The sequence below is a fragment of the Acanthochromis polyacanthus genome, chromosome 2 (genome assembly GCF_021347895.1).
Source record: "Acanthochromis polyacanthus isolate Apoly-LR-REF ecotype Palm Island chromosome 2, KAUST_Apoly_ChrSc, whole genome shotgun sequence".
Classification (NCBI taxonomy): Eukaryota; Metazoa; Chordata; class Actinopteri; family Pomacentridae; genus Acanthochromis; species Acanthochromis polyacanthus.
Genome location: NC_067114.1, coordinates 37,652,385 through 37,675,783, shown reverse-complemented (window position 1 = coordinate 37,675,783; position 23,399 = coordinate 37,652,385). Strand labels below are relative to the sequence as shown.

General features: G+C 39.6%; 1 protein-coding gene across 1 annotated transcript in view; it reads left to right on the top strand.

Annotated features, from left to right (window-relative positions):
* Positions 1 to 23,399, top strand: part of LOC110958200 (SH3 and multiple ankyrin repeat domains protein 2) — a 329,760-nt gene that overhangs the window by 211,777 nt on the left and 94,584 nt on the right. The window contains 2 exon segments of the mRNA XM_051937780.1: positions 13,295 to 13,434; positions 15,624 to 15,737. Of these exon segments, the coding sequence (XP_051793740.1) occupies positions 13,295 to 13,434; positions 15,624 to 15,737 (254 nt within the window).

The following is a 23,399-nucleotide window of genomic DNA, read 5'->3' as shown; positions in this document are numbered from 1 at the left end:
AGGATTTGGGCTTCAAAGGGGTTTAAAGACAGAAACCGTGTTTTTGGCTTGAGGCTACCAGTCACAGGAAGCTGGCCTAACATATTGTTGTTTCTGACCTTTTCACAGTGTGTGTTGAGGCCTAAAAACATAACCTTTCCCTTAAAGAATCCGTGACACATGTGTAGGTCCATACTGTATTTATAGAGGACATTCAGGTTAGGACTTTGACTGAGGCCTATTTATGTGTGCTCGGCTCTGGAGGCACCGTGGTTGGATAATTGCCCTCATTTTTAAAGCCGATTCATTATCAAATGCAGGTATTGTTTAAAAATTCTTTACCCTCTTTCAAATTGAGTAAATGCAGCCCATGACACGGTGGAAATGACCTTGCTATGAGCCGGCCGAGGCGCCAAGATCATGTTATCGCTCGTGCTCCGTGTCCAATAAGTGTGAGCTGGAGCTGTCAGAGCTCTTCCAGGCGCTCCCACCCAGCTGCCCTTTAAAGCTCCTAATTCCAGCGTTGCCTTTCTTCACTTTCACTGTCTCCTTCATTTCCCTCCATCCCACAATCCCATCCTCCCTCATCCATCCTCCACCCACACGACAGCGTCTCCGTGGCATCCCCCTGCTCCCACTTGACATGTCATTTGTTCGAAGGCAACACACATGCACTTGTGAGGCCTCGCTGCCTCACACAAACTCACACAAACGCTCAAACAGCCACACAGTGACAGCTGTCAGTCAGCCTTGGGGCGTCATGGCAACAGCTTCCCACCTCGATATGGTGAGAAATGAGATGTGTCCATCCAGTGTCAGGACAGACCAGTGCTGCCTTGACAACGCTGTCACAAGGCTCCAACATACATTATCATAAAGCCTGAAATACACAGCGCAGCCCTGCAGTCCTTCATGCTGACTGACAGATCAGTGGACGATTGGAGGCTTCCGCTAATTTGACTTACAGTAACAGTGAAAAATGTGCTTTTTAGGTTAACAGAATGTGACGGCGGCAAACATGGAGATTAGAGGTGTAGAAATGACAACTCAGTCTTTCTTTACTGCTAATGTTTTGGTATTTGCTATTTTGGTAAATAGCAGGCAGGGGTTTTTGCAGTGACAACAGGAACCGGGACAGTACACAAAACGAGGAACAGTGGAAGGTGGATGCTGCTTAAATCAAATAAATAATTATAAATAAAAGAATCACACCAACAGTGATGAACAAAGTCGTTTCTGGAGAAAAGTCTTCCTTCTTGTGTGGCAGACTCTCAGCCAGTGGCAATATAGAAAAAGCTTGACTGTAAACACCACTACCTGTGTTTCAGCAGCTTCTAATTCATTCGTTTTTGGTGATTCTTAGCTGACTCTTGATCATCCTGACTAAAAGTCTCTCTGTAGCAGCTGATAGTGTCATGGTCCCACTCCTGCTCCTGCCCTTTTTCCCCGTTTCCCTCCTGTCTCTCTCTCCCAGTCGCTCGCCCTCTGGCTGCCAGCTGATTACTGCTGGGTGTCAGCTGCAGGCAATCAGATCATTCCACTCACATGTTCCCCTCAGCCATTTAAGCTCTGCTCTTCACCTCAGTTGTTGGTGGGTCATTGTTGGACACATGTCTCAGACTCCACTCCCCTGCACTGGTTATGGACTACTCCGCTTTTTCCCATTTTTTTGGATTTACCTTTTGGAATCAGTTGTTTGGTTGGACCTCAGTTTATTTTTGCCCACTGTTATTAGTTTTCCCCAGGTGTGAGTATCTTGCTTTAGCACTATTGTTTGCAAATACTCATTTTCTGTTTAGCCACCTCTGGCCTGTTTTCTGTTATGTAGAAGTTTTGGTTCAATAAAACCCCTTTTCATTTAACACCTCCTTACCTGTCTTTGTGTCTGCACCTGGTTCTCCAACCCCCCTTTTACTTAACAGATAATTTGTGTTTTCTTCTGGATCGTGGCAGTGACACATCAGTACCTTGAACTTTATACTTGCACAGCTGATTTTAGAGCTAGAGCTGCTTTGAAATGGCTCCAAGTGACTTTACTGAATTGCTGAAGTCAGTGATTTGCTTTGTCAGATCTGTGCTAAACCCCTCAGATTTTGTCACTGTAGTGATTGTGGCAGTGTATCAAATGTGCCCTATTTAAATTGACTCAGAGGTGTCAGAAGCTGTAGTCAACTCTAATAATCAACCACGATAAATTTTAAGTCTCACTTGTACATGGTCTTTGGATGCCACTAAGCCAGATTTTGATTTTGATTTTCACAAATGTCTAAATGGCCAAAGTTGATCATTTAAGTTGTTGTATGTATATTTTTGACCCAGAAGATTTTTGGCATTTTTCCAGAGGAACCATAGTGCATTATTGTTTTTCATGGATTTCAATGATTCCATCATAGAAAAATTCAAAGGTATAGATGTTGTAAACTCACGACTGCCCAGACATACATGGCCTTTCCAAGTGTATGCAAACTTTTGTTCACCACTGTACCCATATTAACAACAAAAGAAATCAAAATTGAATCCTTTACAGATTAGCTATGGGGCTGCACAGTGGAGTAGTGGTGAGCACCTTTGTCTTGTAGCTAGAAGATTCCCAGTTTGCATTCCTGCCTTCCTGAGATCTTTCTGCATGGGGTTTGCATGTTCTCCCTGGTCATGCGTGGGTTTTCTGCAGGTACTCCGGCTTCCTCCCACAGTACAAAAACATGTTTAGGTTAATTGGTAATTCTAAATTCTTTGTAGGTGCGAATGCACATGTGATTGTTTGTCTCTGTGTGTAGCTCTGTAATAGACTGGTGTCCTGTCCAGGTGTCCCCTGCCTTAACCCCAAGCCAGCTGGGATAGACTCCATTCCCCCACGACCCTAATGAGGATTGAGCGGTGTGTAGACAATGGATGGAGGGATGGATGATCAGCTATGATTATTTAACAAACTAAAAATTACAAAAAGGAAAAGTCTCCTGAAGCCAAATGTGTCTTAACGGTTAGTAAATGAACCTAGCAGTGGAAATGTGTAACTGAATAATCCAGCCTGGTCCTGCCCCCAGTGGTAAACTAGTGTCTCAAACCTGATAAAAACAGTTTAAATTACCACTACAAAGTTTCCTGGCATAACTACAGTCTACTCAATTACCAGAAATGCACAAACAGACACAGAGGCGAGTCTTTGCTTTAAATCGAATCAGTTTAACTGAGCTATGAAGCTGTACATTGAGAACAGCCTGACTGGATCTCAGTGCAGCACCGGTGCAGTCAGTAAGGACCTGCTGCTGGCACCAATCGGGCCAGGGGCTTGCACATGCTAGTTTGCATATAGAACCAGGACAAGGTTAATCACACCAAAAGGAAAAACGGAGCACAGCAGCACGGGGCCGTAATACTAAAGGATGTGGTGTCAAAATGTTCCAAGTGTGTGCTTGTACAAATCAAAAACCATGCTTGACATGGTCATAAATGTGGTCTCCGTCCCCCATCAAAGTAGTGCCCTTGTGCAGCGATACACTGCTCCCAGCGCTCCTGGAACACTTGTAATAATCTCTGAAAGTTACGTTATGTAACCATATCAAGCACCATTTAAAATGAATGTCCTAAACTATGTCAAAATGGCGGCACCTTCCACTTAGATTTTAAATAAATGAAGAGGAATAAGTCACCTGAGAGGAAAATCTGTCAATGTGGGTGGATGTAGAGCAACAATTGTGTTGGAGCGAGCAGAAGTCCTGTAATCACTGTGCTGTGACCGGGTGCACCAACATGCTATCACATAACAGTCCAGATCGTTTGCACCTAATGTTCTCCTTCAGACACCTCAGGATGCTACAGTTAAAGTCTGCCTTGACAGCCTGATCCTGGAGGATGAGTTCACTGTGCAGCATAATGTGTATTTTGAGGAAAACAATGAGCATGCTCCTGGTGCTCATAATCTGACCCACCTTCTTTAGTACTGCAGCTCTTCCACTGTGAAAAATGTTGTTCCTGCTCTGGTTCAAAGCCTCAGACCAAGATCTCACCGCCAGTGATGATCCTCCACATAAATGTTGGATCCTCCTGGCTGTTGATTGACACAAAAGGTGATGTTTTCTCTCCCCTCCAGTTTGAGTTTGAAATCACAAACCTACCAGTGGTGACAAAAACATGTAAAACACACTTTCTTATGTTGATAGCAACACATCAGTCATCTTGCACCTGTCGTGACCATGATGCTTTTCGTGTACCACAAACAGAACTTCGTGATCTCTCTACATAATGTTCCAGCACAGGTCAGCTCAGGTCAAGCAGCAATAGCACTTGGTTATGTGTGTCCATATTTCTTAATTTCACCAAGAAATCACACACTGCAGGTCAGGAAATATTTTGAGGTGATACATCAAAACAAATAGAATTACACCACTGAGAAGATTTCCTCTGTGAGTTTGATGCAATTGTAAAATCCTCTTGATTTGATTAGATTCAGTTGTAAAGCAACATAACCATAACACACTCATCAAAATATGTACACCTCTCAGAACAGCAAGACACAAATAAAGACAGAAAGTCTCAAACTAAAATTATTAGCTGACTTACGCCTGTGAAATCTAATGTAGTCCAATACAACAGCTCAAAGCTTCCTCATTTATGACTTTGTCAAAAAAGTCAACACTTTGCTAATATTTTGCTCCCCTCATGTATGTTAATGGGATGGACAAAATACAAAAACAGTTCAGTACATACCACCACCCCCTACTATGACCTCAGAAACACACAAAAAGTGAGGTCAAAGGTGTAGGGAAGAAATGCAGTAGAGCGTTTATCTGTCATCTAGCTGTTCACTACCATGGTTATTTATTTGTGGAGTTGTTTGCATTTTCTGTCATATATGGGATTTACTGGTGTATGTGGGTTTCCTGACCTTTGGTAGTTTGGCAAAATTAACAAGCACTGTATTGTCACAAATAATGATTGATCAGTTGAGTGACTGATTCAGATGTGAATGAAATACGAGTCCACATTCACTTATTTTTAATAACGATTTGTTGCTTAGCTTTTTAATCCCTCATGAATTCACAGACTCAACTTGTGACACTTGTGACATCAGTTAAAGCTATGAAAGCTAAATGTTTGCAATTTACGATTGCTTAGGGTACGAATTTTGGGATTCAGGCAGTGAGTGCAATGATTTGATGAGCTTTTTACAGGCCTCTGACTGCCATAGATTACACTTTGTCTTCTTTTTTTCCTACAAGAGCATTTGATTTATTAATTGCTTTCTGGATGTAATTAGATTTTCAACAAATATAACACAATATACTGCTGGAATATTTCACAAACTCAAGCTTTAACCCAATTAAAATGCTGCCAAACTGCACAAATTGCATTTCACTTTGCTTTCATCCACCCCAGAGTGATCCGCCTATTGATCTGACCTGGACTCTGCTGTATATATCCAGCTACAGCTGCAGGTTAATTTTAAATTGGGGTCAAATGTTCTTTCTGTGTCTCACTGCCAGGTTTAAATGTACCGTTTTAAAGGTGAGAATGCTGATTGTACTGTATGTTCTACTCTGTTTCTTCTCTTCCTCTTACTGTCTCTCTGCGCCTCTCTCTCCTCGTCTCAGGTGATCATCCAATAATAGCACAAATTATGCACAGCTGGTATTAATCAACACTGTCTAATTAGCACCTCAAAGCCACCAGGGTAATTGCCAAAAAAAAAAAAAAAGAAAGAGAAAAGCATGTTGGAAACATGGCTGACGGAGTCTCCATCTCAGTCTGTACCTGCTGATGTTGGACGCCTGGTTTGACTGTGAAGTGTCTTAGTGGGAAATGTTTCACCCACATCATTATACCAACAAGCCCATATTTAGAACAGTCCCACAGCGGCGGCGGTCGATTACTCGTCCCCATGTATGAAAAGAACATTTTATGCTCAGTGTAAAAAATTTGCAGCATGGGTGTGTTCGCAAGCAAAGCAGCTGTTTTTACACAGAAAACGCAGAGTAACAGTTGTGAAATGGGATTTTTTTTAGAAGTGTGATGCAGAGAAGATGTCTCACTTCATATTTTACAGCTCAATGTAGTCAAGGTAGCGTCACATTAGTGGAAAAGCTAGCAAGAAATGCGCAATTAATTATTCAGATTATATTTGTATGGCACCTTTTGACCAGTTTAGCGCAGTACAAAGTACTTCACAGATGACTGATATCCAGAGAGCACGACTGAACAAGGAGAAAGTGAACTGAAGCTGCAGATTTGGAGCCTTTTTTTGTTATGTTTTTTTGACAGAGCCCTGCTGAATGCTGGAAATGTGAAAATCAGACTTTTTTTTTTTTTTTTTTTAAATCTGTTTCTGACTCTTAGAATTTGTGCTATTTTCTTCATTTTTTTAGACTTATTTTTTTTAATGAAAGCATGCCTTTCAAGCCTCCTGTTAGGTTTTGGTGTTCAGTGAGTAGGCGAATAGATTAAAAAGACAAAACATGGAAATGACATAATAAAAAACTACATAAAATTAGATGATAAAACATAAAAAGCTAATAAAGCAAGAAAAAATAGATTTAAAAATGTGATGAAATAGATTAAAAAGGTAATTTGTAACGTAAAAAACAATAAAATAAATGAATAAAATAAACCAATGTCTATAAACAATGTCTTCTTGCTGCCAATGAAAACACAGAGGAGTTAGTGTGAAAGTGGGGCTCCACCACTTTTACACATCAGTTTATTAGTCATCAGGAGAAGTACTAAACTATAGGGTTAAGTTTTTTAAAAAAATCACTCCAGGAAATGATCTGATTCGAGGGAAATGCATTATGGGACATGTAGTATCCAGTTTGGCTAAAGGCAGTACACCTGCCTCTGCTGATGGGCCACTTTAAATATACATTTTACCGTTGCAGTCCAGTCAAAAACACGGAGAGTACTGGCTGTCCAAAGCTAAAAGTTTGGTTTATTTGTCATGTTTGAATCAGTAATGGAGTACATTCACTGCTTTACATTTATCTGACAGCTTTTTGAAGACGGATATTTGGCACGATGGATAATATAACAAGCTTTTAAAATACAACACATAGTTACACATTAAACCAACATTTTCCAACCTTTGTGGCTTCTTCCATAGAACAATGTGTAGTCAGGTTCACATTCAGAAGTCTATAAGTTGTTAGCAGCTCCACCAAATAGTCATTTTTTCCACCTCTAAACTTCTAACGTGGTGTAATTTCAGTAAATGTCCAACTGGTCGAACGTCTCACAGACATAGAAAACTTCGAAAAAATGATTTTTGTATGTCAGAATTTACGTAAAATTGGATATAAAGTAGTTCAAACTAGCTCTTTCATTAGCCGCTACAACAGTAACATGCTGCTGATGCTTCACTCTTGATAAACTAATGATTTTATATGTAATTATTTATCAATCAGTAGAAGAAAACCAAGACAGGACATTGTACTGTGTGCACTGCGTAGGATTTTAATGCCACATTTCTACTTGGAATGGAGTATTTTTGTTATTTTGCTATACTGATACTTAAGTAAAGCAAATGAATACTTCTTCTACCTCTGGCGAGATGAATAATATGAGCAACAGAGCAGTTGCATGAGGGTTACACAATAATGTAAAAATAGCTTTGCTTTCTCTCTTTTGGGGGACATATTGATTCTTTTAACTGCTTCTTGAATAGATATCTTAATGAGACTCTTGTGCATAAAACTGAATTTTTATAGGCTAATTTCAACTTTAGCTTCTCACTGTATTTGGTTTTGATTTTGAAAATGTAGTGTGGAATGGGATTAACTATTATTTTCATTGTCAATTATTTTATGGATTAATCTATAACCTGTTTGGTCTATAAGTGTAAGAAAAAGCTGAAAAATGTCCGTCAGTGTTTCCCAGAGCCCAAAGATGACGTCCTGTTTTGTCCACAAGTTTACTGTCCTAGAGGAAGAAAGAAACCAGAAAATATTCATATTTAAGGAGCTACAATCAGAGAAAAGAGAGTCTTAGTTCTTAATAAATACTCAAACTGATTAATTGATGATGAAAATGGTTGTAGATTAATATAGCAATATTTGATTAATCATTGGAAGATGATGTTTAGTGTTGTGGAAGTGTAGTTATTGAGCAAATCTTGCATACATGCCTAGTAATATTAGCTGATTTTACAGCCTAACAGCTTTTATTGTTCTGTTTTGGGGTACTGTAGCAGTCACTAAACAGCAGACCAAATACTGAGAAGAGACAAAGTGCTATACATGTGCATATATATATATATATATATATATATATATATATATATGTGCTAAAAAGCCGGCCAGAACAGAATCAAAACATAAATTGCAGAAAAAATAAATATGAAAAACAAAAAAAAAACAGGACAGACACAGGATAATAACTTACAAGATCAGTTTCTAAAATGAAAAAACCCAAAATGCTAAAATTTCTAGACCACTAAAAGCAACCAAAAGCCTCTGAAAGATGTAGAAACATGAGATTTTTCCTGAAAGTGTCAGCAGATGTGGCAAATCTGATTAGAAAACAGATGAAAAACTCAACAAAACTCAAAGCTGAAGACATGGGATTAAAAATTCTTATTAATCATCAGAAATACTAATAGGAACGAGGTCGACCCGCACTGTGTTCACAAAGTCAAAAGGCTGACCGAAACTCCACTCTGCAATTTTGCATAACACGAGCCATCAACCATCAAAACGGAGCAGCCACCAGAGCTTTTTAAACTGCTGCGTTTGAGTACTACAGTATCGGCCTCTCGGCGAGTATTTCTCGCTGCTCAGAGTGCACAGTTGCAGTTTTGTCCATGGCTTTCCCTTGGAAAATGTGCGAGCAGTCTCAGTAGGTAGTGAATGGGGTTAGCTCTCCAAAGGCCCGTGAAGGTTTGAGGAGGAGCGCAGTCTACAGGACAAGGTGACCCACTTACTGGAAAAAACCATTTCCGTCCTCTCTCTCAATCCCTCACTCCTGCTCTCCATTTCCTCCTTTCCTTTTAACAATCTCCTAATGTTTCCTGTGGATTTATCTCACCTCCTTTTGTCTGTCCACATTACTGCGCAAGTGCAAGACGCCAAAAGAGACTCACTACAGAAAATCTCCTGGTATACGTCCAGTCAGATATTAGATGCTGATTGACTTCATACAGGAAGTTGTTTTTTTTTTTGATTAGAAGATTTGAAAAACAGTTTAGAGCCACATTTATGCATGTTAGCCATTGAATTTCAGTATAAAAAGCTGCTTAACCCTCTAAATGACACTGGTGGGTTTGAAAGCCTTGTTGACTTTAAAAAGTCACCGAAATGAAACATATAATTATTGGGATGAATAAAAGACAGTTCAATGTGCAGTGCAAACGGCATAATTTTGGTAGATTTTTAAACTAAACACACTGAATAAAGTGATTATGACAGCATACAATGGCTTTAAGTTTAAAAATCTACCAAAATTATGCCGTTTGCACTGCACATTGAACTGTCTTTTATTCATCCCAATAATTATGTTTTTATACGCCATGTTTTGCTTTCATGCGCATCTTAAATTCTTATAATTTTATGCATAGCCTACCTTTTTTTGCTGTTGCCTTCTAAAACAGTTTGTGACCTCGATTTTGAATAATATTATGGATTATTGTTGTTATTCATGTGAAAAATGATGCAGTTTTAGAGATCTTAGAAGTGTAAATAGTTAAATATGTATGAGCCATCATTCTTTTCCAGTGTTGGTAACACATGTTTGCACTTAATCGAGGAAATGCAAGACATTTTAAGTGCTCTGAACTGTTTTTGAATTCTCTCTACTTGAGGCCATGGTTTTGCAGTGTTTCCATAGACGTGTTTCAGTGAAAAATGACCTCACAGTGAAGAAAAATGCAACAACGCAAAAAAAACACTCAGAAACTGTTCAGGGTTCAGAGGGTTAATGCTACTTTACTGCTTCAACGTACACACTGTGAAATTGCTGTAATTTTTACGGCTTACTTCAGGCCCTCGATGGCATTTGTTTTACCATCTGTTGTGGGAAGTGTTGTTATGAAGGTTGACCACTAAGGGGAGCTACATTATCATGTCAGGCGCGTCAGCCGGCACCACTGCTGTCCTCCCTGTAGCCTCAGCTCCGTGGATGGATGAGGAAATGTTCCCTTTTTGTGTTTTCTGAGCCACTCAACTGTGGCAGAATCATAATATCTCAGCAGGAGCTCTTGTATCGTACTGATCCTCTTGTGGAAGGTTTTTAGCCACCATAGTTTGCCAGTTTGATATTTTTCTTGTCTTGCGTTGCCAAATCCTGGGTAGCTCCCCATGCAGCCTTCAGTATGTCTTGTCTCCTACCCAGAAGCCACTGCAGCTCTGTGGGTCAGAGCCAGCCCATATTCTGCCCCACTTACCACTGCAAGACACGTGTCTGCCGGCCTCCAAACATCGCCTCTGCATAACTGGTTTATGTGTGTCTCACATACAGCCTTTTAAGCAGGGCTGAGCAATTCACAAATGTTATTGCAATGTGTAATATAGGTAAAATGTGTCACAACCTACCACTATAAACAAAGGATTGTGGTGCTGCATGGACAACCCAGACTACAAAGCATTTTCGGTTTCGGTAGAAAAGGGAAGCAAAAATGACTATTCCCTCTAAAATCATGACTGCCATCACACTATCTGTCAGAATATTTGAAATATAATTTTTTTTTGCTAGTAGTTTGACATGTTGTTAAAGTTTGAACCCTTAAAATTTCTCTTAAATTCTCCTAAAGTTGCATTAAACACTTTGTCCACACTGTGTGACCGTGATAGAGGAAGTATTCACATCCTATACTTAAGTTGAAGTACTAATACAGACTGTAGAAGTACCCCATTACATTGTCCTGCATTCCAAATGCGTTTTCAGAAAAAACGCCTAAAAAGACATACCCAAAGTAAATGAAGAATTACTCCACTATAAAAAAGTTCATATGCATGTTCTTGGTGTCCTTGGACATCGAGGGACTTCAGAGAATGTATTCCTGGTGTAAAAAATGTTGTGTCTGTCACTATGCCTGAGTAAATTGGAATAAACCGGAGGAGAAATGTGAAATTTCTATCCTTGCCTGATTTCCCCCCCTATTTGACAGAGGATAACACTATGCCAACAATGATTGTTGGCATAGTTGGCATAGATGGTGTGAAATCCGCGGATTTCACACCATCAAGGTTTAAAATCATCTGTACATACTAACGTTTGCACTAAAATGCACATCCGAGCTTATTTTGTGACCATTAGAGTATAAACTTTGATCAACAATTAAAAGTAAACACAGTTGTCCTGTTTTACTACTTTTTTTACTGTGTGTATTACTTCCGGGATTTCTTCAGCCCACCTGTGGGCCGACCGGGCTTAAGAGGTTAAGCAAAGGTGTTTCTTAAAATGTGCTAAAATTATATAAAATGAAAGTACTTAATGCATAAAAGTGCCTCCTGTGACTGTCATTCTTTTGTATCTTATTTCAGTGGGCTATTGTTTCTCATGCCGTACTTTTGTTCTGGAGCTGGTGGAGCTTCTTTATCTTGAACTGTTAACTAAAAGTAATGATTATTTTCACAGTGGATGATTCTGTTGCATATTTTCTTCATTATTCAATGGATGGTTTAGTTAAAAAAAAATGCTGAAAATGGTAAGAAATGCTTTCATAAGTGCTCAAAGTAATTATCAAAATAGTTTCAAACCCTGTCAGTTGAATTATTGACTAATGGTATCAGCTGCACACAAACTGTTCGGTTGTTTGAATAATTACAAAACGTCATACTTTCAGTATTCCTCGTATGTTTTGTGTACAAAAATCTTCAAAATAAAGTAACTAAAGCTGTCAGATAAGATGTAGTGGAGTAAAAAGTAAACTAGTTCCCTTTGAGATGTAGTGGAGTGGATGGAGAAAGTTTCATGAGGAGAGAACACCTCAAATTTGTGCACTAGTGCAACGCTTGAGTAAATGTACTTAGTTAAATTCTACTATATGTTTGTTTTCTTGTATTCTGCAGATTGTTCGCAGCAAAATTCTGCAAGTTTTGAGTTGATTACTAAAGTTTTTATGATTACACCATGATATCAAATGCAAATGCCACAGTTTTAGCACAACATTATTTATTGCTACTTAAAATGATTCAATATTGTTTAGAACTAAGTGTGAGGGAGCTGGAGGGCATCCCCCTCACTAAGAGAAGTAGACATGCATGTTGTACAGACTGATACAAGTTTATTTATTTTGTTTTGTGTTGGGGAGGGGGGGTGTTAAGCTCTCTCTCTTGAGGTGACTTCAGGAGGGCGTGTTCCATGGAGTGCACACATGAGGATGCAGCCACAGAGTAGCAGCAGTTGTCACTTACCTGATTAGAGGGAATTGAGAGATCAGAGAGGAGAGAGGGGAGGGGTTACAGGGGGGATTTTGAATAAGTTTGATCTTTGTTTAGTATTCCTTTGGGTTATGTGTTTTCTTTCCTTTGTATCAGATTGTTAATTGCATTCATGTTTTTTTTTAGCATAAAGGATATTTATTATTGTAGTTTTTAATATAAGTGTGGGCAGGTCACTGGTGTGGGAGGAGAATATAAGAGCCAGGTGGGCAATCAGTGTGGTGTGTGAGAAGGAGGGGGTCAGGCTCTGCTCTGCTCTGCTGCATGCCATCATCCACTGCACCTGGATGACTCCTTTGTCTGTATTTTGCATAAAACTGGAGCTCTGGAACAAAACTCCTTGCTGTTTGGCTGTTTTTTACTGTGTCATCTTGCTTTGCCCTTTAATGCCGTTGGGTTCGTCCAAATTGTAGAGGTTTAACACCACCAAAAGCCTACACTAAGACAGCTAACTTGTTGATCAGGCAACTTTATGTTCCTGCAGAATTAAGTTTCTGTTATCGACCACAGATGAATGAGGTGGAGCTTCTTGATGAGACATGAGCTCCTCTGAAAACATAATCTGTGAAATTTTGGCTTATCTCTAAAATGTTTGCTATTTTTGCCATGCATTTCTATTTCACTGTATCTTCATTGTAATGGATCATAACCATAGATGATTATTCACATTAATATAGATACCTGTATGCATGATGTTCCTGCTGTAGATGTTGAAGTCTGGGTGGCACAATATCTTAAACTTCACTCACTTTAACTCAAAAACTGGGAGAGAAAACTTTATTTGTGCCAGCTGCCACAAAACAAAATGGTGAAACAAAGCTAACAAGCTAACTCTTTGTGGTGAGGATTTTTTTAAATTTGTTTTGTTTGTATTTATTCCTTATGTTTGATTTTCAGATTTTGCTTTAATCTTCAGTTCTGACCTGCTGTGTTTGTTTTTCTTCTGTTAGTCCCAGCACTCATGGCGACGGAGTAGGAACCAGAAGGAAGCTGTACAGTGCAGTACCTGGGAGACATTTCGTGGTAGTTCGTCCTTACACTGGTCAGGCCGAGGGGGAGATTAACCTCTACAAGGGCGACCGGGTCAAAGGTGAGACTCCTTATTTTGTTCAAGTCACAGCCTTGGCTTCCAGTATAGCCAGTGAATCAGTCGGTGGAGCTACTTCAATCCTGCTTAAAAACACTTTTTGTACATGACTTGAGTTAATTATTCTCGGTTACATTCTATCGCTGACCAACACGTCATCCTCCCTCTCCTGGTATAAATACTGAAAATCAAAAAGCGAATAAAAAAGCCCTGATTTGTTTCATAATTGGGTCTGGAAACGAGACAACTAGAAATCAAACCGCACATTAGCATATCTGATGAAAATGACTCCCTTGGCTCTACTCATGCAGACACATAACATCATCCTCATGTGATGCTAAGTCGATTTCAGAGACACTGCAAGTCTTTGATTAATGGATGCAGAATGTATTATTTACTAAGGAATCGAGGAGGACGTGCACGTGCCAAAAACATCTATGTTAAGCCACTGCTACTGTGTGTGTAGAATATCCATTTTTAATGCCCAACAGAAGTGATTTGTCGTAGGTAATTACTGAGCCGTAACAATTTTACAACTGAGCTTGCTTCCGAAATGCTACAGCTGCTGTTTATAGCACAGACTGGTTTCTAAGTCAAAATGAGAGTCACAGTATTGATGTCTGGTGAATCCATGAAACAGGTGGACAAAACTCTGCAAGTTCTAAACCCACAAGACGCACACATGCGCAAAAAAAATCTCTCTCTTCCAAACAAATGCAAGAATGCAAATGTAGTAAACTTTGACACACCTGATGCAGAAACTGAAATGATGCAATTGCCTGGACACGTGCACAGTGACATGAAAAAATAAGATTATTCACAAAAGGGTTGAAGACGGAGTAAGTTCTTATTAGAGGTAAATCCATGGAAAGTTATAAAGAGGTGATTGAAGTCTTGTTCAGAGATTTGAATTGCCTCTTATTTCTTGATAGAAATAACATTTAAGTGAATGTAAAAGACTTGTGAGCTGAGCTGATGACTACAAGGTGAGAGGAGAGACAGATTAAACCTAACACATGAATACAGTGAATTGTATATAGTAGACACATCTACTCTTAACAGTGGTGGGTTTTTGTTTTGTTTTTTTAAGTTTACAAAATTGAAAATGGTGAAATTAGCATGTATTTTTATAGCTTTACCAAGTTCTCACTGGTAATCTAAAAGTATGTTTCCATACCTGTGGTCTGTCTGCTCGTGCCTGCAGTTCAGCTAAAAAGTAAAAAAAATAAAATAAAAAAAAGTTTTTACGGTTTCTGGCACTGATAAGTCGTACATTTTCACAAACGTCCTTTGTATATTAAATATAAAGTCCAACTTCAAGCAATGAACTTCAACTTTCTTTGTAAGATGTGACATTCTAAATGTGTCAATTCTGCACAGAAGACATTTTTTATTCTCTCTACTATTGATGATTGTGTTGTTGTTTCTGTAAAGGTGCAGGACTTTATATTGCAGTGAAAAATGAGCCAAAAGTGAATAAAAAAAATGTGACAGGAAAAGGACAAAAACCTCCAGAAACAGTTGATATGGTTAATGTTTGTTACAAACTCCTCTCATGAAGGCAAACTTTGTTGAAATTTGTAGAACTTTATTTTGAAAGCACACACTTATTTGGCCATAGAAATGTAGAGTTCTGGCTTTAAAAACTCACTGTCAGACAGTGAAGAATAACATTATTTTGAAGCAGAATGCAAAAACTGCTCCAACATGCTTACATTTTAAAATGTTATTTTGTTGATAAAAGACAAAAAAACTCCACATAAACGCTACAAACTAAGCTGTAGTAAATCTTTACACAAATCAATGTTGCATTTCTAGAGAGGAGCATTTTCAGACATGAGCTGGGACCTCCTGCAGCTCGCAGTGTTATTGGACGACATTTAATCACAACCTCTAGCAGATTCGGGACTGAGATTTTACTCATAATGGATCTCATGAATATTGTCCCATTGTTTTATTGCACAGTTAGTTGTCTTTCTGCAGGTTCTGTCAGTGTTGATATAATGTAAGAGACATTGTATACACAGATCTTTGCCTTAATATTGCTATTTAAATATGACATTTAAATTAAGTGCTTTAATGATCTCTGTGGACTCACTGTTCTGTTATTTCATTTTGTGCTGATGTCTGTTGTACTATCCCCTCACTACTTTCCTAACTCCTACCCTCCTCTTTCCCTTCCCTCGGTCCAGTTCTGAGCATCGGAGAGGGGGGTTTCTGGGAGGGCAGCGCCCGTGGCCAGGTGGGCTGGTTTCCAGCCGACTGTGTGGAGGAGATCCCGGCCAAGGCCACCGAGGAGAGGAGCTGTAAGTGTAATCACCTGGGGCTGGAGGTGGGACATTGAGTTATGTAGGACACACACTGTTTGCCCAGTTTGGGAGAGAGAGGAAGGGGAAGACGCAAAGAAAAGGCCAAATGCTGTTGGTTCCTGAAGCACTGTGATGGCACGTGGCTTTTTTTTCCTCTAGTGCCTGAGCTGCATGTGTCTCAGCTCCTCTGTCTGCTCGTCTCCCGTCTCTTTCTGTCTCCCCAGGCTGTGCTGCACAAAGCTAAGCGCTACATTGCCCTGCTAACTCAGCTGTGCTCTGATGTCTTCTGGGTGCAGGCTAATGAACATATCACGCCATGCTCCATCCCCCATAAATATCCCATTTTTCCTTGTCCTTGCTTTCACTCCGTGCTGTGCCTGTAGTCGGTGTGTCTATGAGAGGCAGGAGGTTTTAGGGAAGGCCCGTCTTCCTCCTGTCGGTCCTGCTCTCTTCCTTGTTCCATGATCTTTTTCCATATTCGCTGGCAGTGTTTAATTATTGACATTGTCATAAAGCACGGCGTTGCCAGAGTCAACACCCACCCGTTCTTAGTCTCCCCTGCTCTGAGGAGTATGTCAGCGATGATCGAGGCAGATGGGGAGCAACTTGTTCTTCCTTGGCTGTGGCTGTTTGCCTTCTTCTGGGTGGCTTATTTTAAAGCCTAACCCAAGGCCATTGGCACAGGGAGCTCCTCTCACACTGTGCACCATCCAAATTGCCCCGAGGTCTGCCTGCAAAGAAAGCCTGTCAGAAAATGGGAGCACAGTATGGCGGCTTGCAAAGACTCATTCAGTGGTGGCGCCGGCCAAGTCCACGGGTCACCTGCATGTGTGTGTGCTGCACTTAGACTGAATGAAGCCTAACAGTTGTGACTGATTGAAGAAATCACAGGAACTGACAAATGCATTTTTAAGCCAAGATGATTACAATTTGGCAAGTCATCAGAGAGGAAGTTTAAAGTTAGTCTGAGTCCAAGTGCAGCTTTTAGACCTCGTCATGTGTCATTCATCCGTCCTCTGCCTGTATCTATAGACCAGACTAGGACTGTAGTGAGCCAAAGGGAATCTTGGTGGGATGAAACTGTACCTGCTCTTCAATCAGCTGATTGGTCTCGAGAAGGCCTTGTTTGCCTAAATGAATTCTAAATCGATACAAAAAGCTAGCATTTGCCACCAATTTGAACAAAATGCAGCCACACAGACTTCTTTGATGTCAGTTTGCGGCAGACTGATTCTGGGGCTTATTTACATCTCTTTCTGGTGTTTTTGTGGACTTTCATCACTGTCTTAAGGCTCTTTGTATTTGTTTTGAGTAATTTTGCATGTCTCTGTGGTTTTCTTTCAGTGTTCATTTATTTTGCATCTGTTCATATTGATTTTGCATCTCTTCAGTCAGTTTTAATCTTTATGGCCATTTTGCATTTATTTGTACAATCTTTTTTAATTGATTTCTTCTTTGTGGCTATTTTGGGGGGGCTGCACAGTGGAGTAGTGGTTAGCACTTTCGCCTTGCAGCAAGAAGATCCATGGTTCGAGTCCCAGCCTGAGCCTGGGATCTTTCTGCATGGAGTTTGCATGTTCTCCCTGTCCATGCGTGGGTTTTCTCCGGGTACTCCGGCTTCCTCCCACAGTCCAAAAATATGCTGAGGTTAATTGGTTACTCTAAATTGTCCGTAGGTATGAATGTGAGTGTGATCGTTTGTCTGTATGTGTAGCCCTGTGACAGTCTGACGACCTGTCCAGGGTGTCCCCTGCCTTCGCCTGAGTCAGCTGGGATAGGCTCCAGCACCCCTGCGACCCTAGTGAGGATAAAGCGGTGTATAGAGAATGGATGGATGGATATTTTGGGTCTCTTTGTTGGGGCTTTCCTTCTCTTTGCAGCCGTTTTGTATCTAGCGTTGATCCTTAAGTGTGCCTTAGATGTGGTTTTCTCTCTGTTTGCATTGAAATAGCTTCTTTGGGTAATTTTGTTTGTCTTTGAAGTTATTAGCCTCTCTTTGTCACTGTTTTGTGGCACTTACTTCTGAGTACTTCTGTGTCTTTTTGCTAATGTTTCATCTCTGTTTGACATGGCGTCTATTGGTTTGGAGCCAACTTAAAATTAAACATCAGAGTCAAGTAAAAAAAAACTCAATGAGCTTAGCATACAGACAGACAGCTGGGGGAGATGGCAGCGCTTCTATGGTTAATGTGCAAGTTGTTTGTTTATGACACACACAAAACGTCATTTTGTTATTTTTACGAGGAGCATCTCCGTGAGGTTGCCTGGCAACCAGTAAAGAGACTGCACAGACATACTGCTGTTTGTCAAAAAATAGGTCCAACATGTACAGTTACCCCTGCTGAAAAGACTTTACATAGCACATAAGCTGTACAGACTGTGGCCCCAGACGCAATTTGTGATATTTGTCACTGTGGATACATTTTTCAGTGTGGCATGAAGGCCTGTACCTCTGTATAGGAAGTGATCAGAGGTATTACCAATACTGAAAAAAAAAGATGTCTCAAATTAAAATGATGACTTTGTGTAAACACAACCTGCAGTTCAGCCTAATAGGTTTGTTGTCATGTTGGTCACAGCTGAGTCAGTAAAGTTTCTTTGTTTCGTATACACATAACGACAGACTAGATAACTGCCAGATGTACTTTAAGGAGAGCCTGTTTCCACTCTAAATAGTAAGTAATAAGTAGAGTTTCAACTCTTAGTTGTCGATTAACCATTAAATTAATGGACAGCCATTTTAATTGTTCAGCTTCAGTGTTTGTTTTTTTCTGTCTGACTCCCTGATTGAAGTGTTTTGTAACTTTAACCCTCCTGTTGTCCTCACCAAAAAAGGTTGCCTTGTCTGAAAAAAGTCCAAAAATTCAGAAAAAAATTACCCAATATTAAAAATTTGCAAAATCTTCAGGAAGAAAATTCCTAAAAAGTTTCCCTCAAGTTTTATATTTTTTTTTAAAATAAAAAATCCCCAAATTTGACTGCGAAATTCACTGGATTTTGGTTGACTTTTTTCTGAATGTTAAACATTTTGTTTGTTTTCCACCAAAAAATGTTCAAAAATTTCCTAAAAAATTTAATTTTTCACTGTGAAAATAAGTATATATATTTTTCCACATTTTAAGAACTTTAAAACGGGTCACTTTGACCCACGGGACGACAGGAGCTTTAAAGCTTTGGGAGACATGGATCAACATTTTTCATGACATTTTAAAGACCAAAGAACTCATTCATTAAGCCAGAAAGTACTCAATGGAATAATTGGCATTGAAAATAATCCAAATACTCCTTTAACCATCTGCAAAAAAATAATCCTTTCTTCTGTCCAGTCTGTGCTGTTGCTCTTTCTCATCATTTATCATGTATGTTTTATTCAAACCTTTGAAAGAACACGTATAAACTGGCCTCCTGAAATTAAAGGAGTTTGACGGAGTTAATTAGTACTTCTGGGTTACAGTTTGTATTAACTGTCACCAGTTAATGCTGAAAATCAACGAAGAAATACAGTAGTGAATGTTCTTAAAGTCTTTATAAATCCACAAACAAATTCTTACATGTTTGGTACCTTGAGCGATCCAGGAGGACAAACTGTTTACAGTGTTTCTAAGCATCTAAAGCTGCCTATGAAAGCATTTGTTAAGGTAATTATTCAATGCCTACACCATCATTTATTCATCCAGAGTGGAGCCGTTCAGTCCCACAGCACACTTTCTCCACACTGCATAGGCTCAGCTGTTCTCTATATTGTGAATGTGATGGAATATCGCTGCCAGCTTAAGAGCTACTCAGACATCATAAGGCTTCATTTATTTTCACTGAATGCTTGCAGGTTATTCTTTTTCTCTAGCAAGACAGTAGTGTAGTGTCTAATTTAAACAGGCAATATGCTCTGTCATGAGTTAGAACAGCCCTTAAATGACGGCTTATTAGTGGATATTATTTTCTTCTGTCAGAAGCTTCTCTTTGTCTTGTATGTGTGTTGTAACTATAACTTTACTGTAGTTCCTATTAAAATTTCCCTGTGTCTGAAAAAGAAAAGACAAACCCAGTTCATATCAACCTTCTGTTTTTCAAATTAATGTGTCTATTGTGGCTCCAAGTGCCATGCTAACTTTGCACTCTTAACCTCCATTGCAGAGCTTCAGGGAAACAGTGGGGAGCAATTAGCATGAGCTCTTTGCAGCTTTCCAAAAGGAAGTTGATTTCTATGCGAATCTATTTCAACATTTGCTTTCAGTATGACTGGATGGGCATTAGGTTAACTCTATTAGCTTTTACCAACCGTATGGAGAGCTGAGCGTCTTGGTCTTTTCTCCCAGTTAATGTTGAGGCGGTGTAGTGTTATCTCTGTCATGTTTATCAGTACTGTAGTTTCATTAGCTGGACTTCTACAGCTGGTATTTTTCTCATCCATGGAGATTTTCGCACTCTGTCATTAGCAGGTCCCAATATTTGCAGCAAATGTTCTTTTCAGTAGACACCAGAGCGACTGCCACCAGTTTTCAGATGTACACTTTCTTTCAGGACATTTTGTTGTCTTGCATCTATCCCACAGTGCATTTTCTTAGGTTTATCCGGGGTCAATAGACTAATCAGGGAATTCCAGATGTCGCTGTCCCCAGCCTCGCTTTCCATTTCCTCCTAGGGGAGAACAGATGATTTATATAATCCCTCCAATGATTTCTCTATTGAACCTGGGGTTTCCTCACAGTTTCCCAGAAAACCTCCAAAGCAAAGCGCCCAGGAGGCATCTAATCAGATGTCCAGTCTACCTCAGCTGGCTCCAAATGTTCATGAGCAGATGAATATTCAGGTGATTAGGTCAAGTGGGGGAAAAAAAACCCTCATCGAGATCCTGAATGCAGTTGGCAAAATGTCTGTTAAAGGTTTCCTCTTTGTCAGACAGAAGCAAAATGATTTTGGTAAACAAGGTGTTTTGTGGGACTCCCTAGTTTCCCTAAATCTCTAAGGAGGTGAGAACTGCAAAGTTAACACTGATCCACTGAGACACAAAAGACACATCAGTGAGTGTTTCCATCTGAAAAATTTTAGAACAGTTTCTCCTTGGCCATCTCTGATTTGCCAGATTGTTGTTATACCATAATATATGGATATTTACAAAGATATCTGTGAATTTTTAGCTTGACCTATGAAACATTTTTTGAGCTACACTTTTTTTTTTAAAAATTGCCCACTGACCCATTTTCAGCACATTTTTTTTCCGCATTAAAATGTGAGACCATATTTTTCATTATTCATTTTAAGAACTCGCTTTAAATATGTCTATCATTTATTTTAGAAAATACTTGATTTGTCAGTTGAAAATTTCAGATCCCCTTTTTAAATATTCATAGTTTATGATTTAAAAGAAGTTGCAAATCTGAGAAGATGTTTGATAATTTGAGATGGAATAACCCTAGTGGGAAATACAGCAGGAATCTGAATGTTAAGGCTACAGTCGTGATGTTTCCATTTATTTATGTTGTGTAGTTTGAACATTCAACATCTGATCAGTGATTGGAGGATCTTCTGACTAAATATTAAAGAGTAAAGCGTAAAAGATCTAAATAATTGCTTTGCAGTCTAAAACAGACATTTCTATGCAGCGTTTGGATGTTTCTAACACTGCTCATCTTCAGCCTATCAGCACCTTACCTTTTCATCCCCACAACCCACATCCAGACTCACAAACACGCTGATTTAACTTAAACACCTTTAGCTTCTAATCCCTTTAATTCAATAGATGTGGTGCAGCAGGATTAAGCCCTGCTTAGACATGCTTTGTCGGGGTTCAGGTTTGGACCCTCGAGAGCACTTGAAGAGCGATTCATGGGGAAACACACGAGGAAGCTCGCAGCTTGCGCTCACACAAATGCACGCACAGCTGAGTGATGATGCAGGAATGGTAGCGTCGGGGGGCATCAGCCTCTCAGACCAGGAAGCAAACGCTGCAAGTTTAGGCGAAAGCTTTATTTGTGTGAAACCGAAGCTGCCTCTTTGAGCTCACAGAAAAGCCCGACTACTACAGCAAGTATTTTTGTACAGTTTATCATGCATGATTAATGATAGAAGCTGAAAAGAAGGATCAATCAAATTTCCTCAGCAGTTTTTCAAAACATGACAGCTCAGAAGTTTGTGTGTGGAGAAGGCCAAACACATTTATCAGACACTCACACGTTCTGATCAATGGCAGATTGAGGCTAGTAGAGCAGTCATTTTGTCAGATGTTGTTGAAAGAGCACTTCACCAGTTTAGCTTTGCACTCCTATAATGTCACAGTCACAATAGCAGTTTCTTTAAAGAGCTCCTATTGCACTTTCACAAGTTTTTAGTATTTATTTATTTTTTTTAGATTTGCTAGAATACATTTACATGCTTTAATGCTTAAAAACACATTTTGTCTTGTACTATACGTTACTGCAGCACTTCTCACCTTTGTTGTGGATACTTGCTGTATCATTGAACTCAGGAAACGCAAAACACTGCAAAGTCATTGACTGATTTAATATTGTGTACAATATGGAGAATAACAGTTCATGCAGATTCTTGAAGGAGGAATATAAATGCAACAGCTTTTACAGTGAACAGACAGCCAGAAATTCCTTTGCAAAGGAAAGTACACATGGATGTAACCTTATCAGTTTACGTATTGGAACTGTTGGGTCTCTCATTAGTCCAAAACCCCTTTCACGGTGTTGCATATCTTAACCTTTTGACCGCCAGGCAATCCTTCAACAATTATGCTAAGGCCCTGGAAAGTCACTCTAACAGAAATGGTCCCACAGCAACAAAGATCCATCTACGTGACATGAACACAGATTATAAATGATAACCTAAGAGCTCATGATTGACCAAACTTTGACACCTTCTGTCTGAAACGCTCCATTTTATCTCCTGTCTCTCTTCGACCCTTCTGATTGGTGAGGTGGCCAAACGATAAGGAAGTAACACTGGTTAGTAACCCCAGATCTCTAAGTATAGGGCTGTGTCTCTAGTAGAAGTTGCTCTAGCAGGAAAATATTGTTGGACTGTAAGGCAGTTGCTTATTCTTTGGGATTGAAATTGGCTGCAAGTCAGGTGTTATGCAAATGTGTTGCATTATGATGTCGATAAGTAACGGAAGAAAAACCTGAACTTCAGATGAGTAATTTCAGGAGCACTATTTGTTGTAGGACGGCATAAGGCTCTCTGGGTTTTGTGGGTTGCAGACCTTTCACATGCACAGAATAGTAGCTATATAAAACACTGACACTTTTTTTTTTTAACTTGGGCTTTTTCTGGGTGGCTAAAATATGTTTTGCTGCTGACCTCGTCCAAAGTAGTTCACTGCTTAGCCTTCATGTAGGTTTTCTTGTCTGCTATTTTAAACTAGGAGAGTCTTGACCGCCATTTACTGGAAATGATCAACGATCAATAAATACCTCATACTACAGTATTTTTAAAAGAAGAATAAAAATACTCTCCCTTCTTCCTCATTGAAGATAAATGTATTCTTATCTCAATGCTGTGTCTTGTTCTCCACCTTCACATCTGACACCAAGAAAACAATGTCTGGAAGGTCAACTAACAATGTTAGCTGTATTTACTGTCGTCAAAAGGCATCAGCTGGCCTCGGGGCTGGTTATTATTTTGGTAATTGGATTCTGCTGCCGATGTCATTGG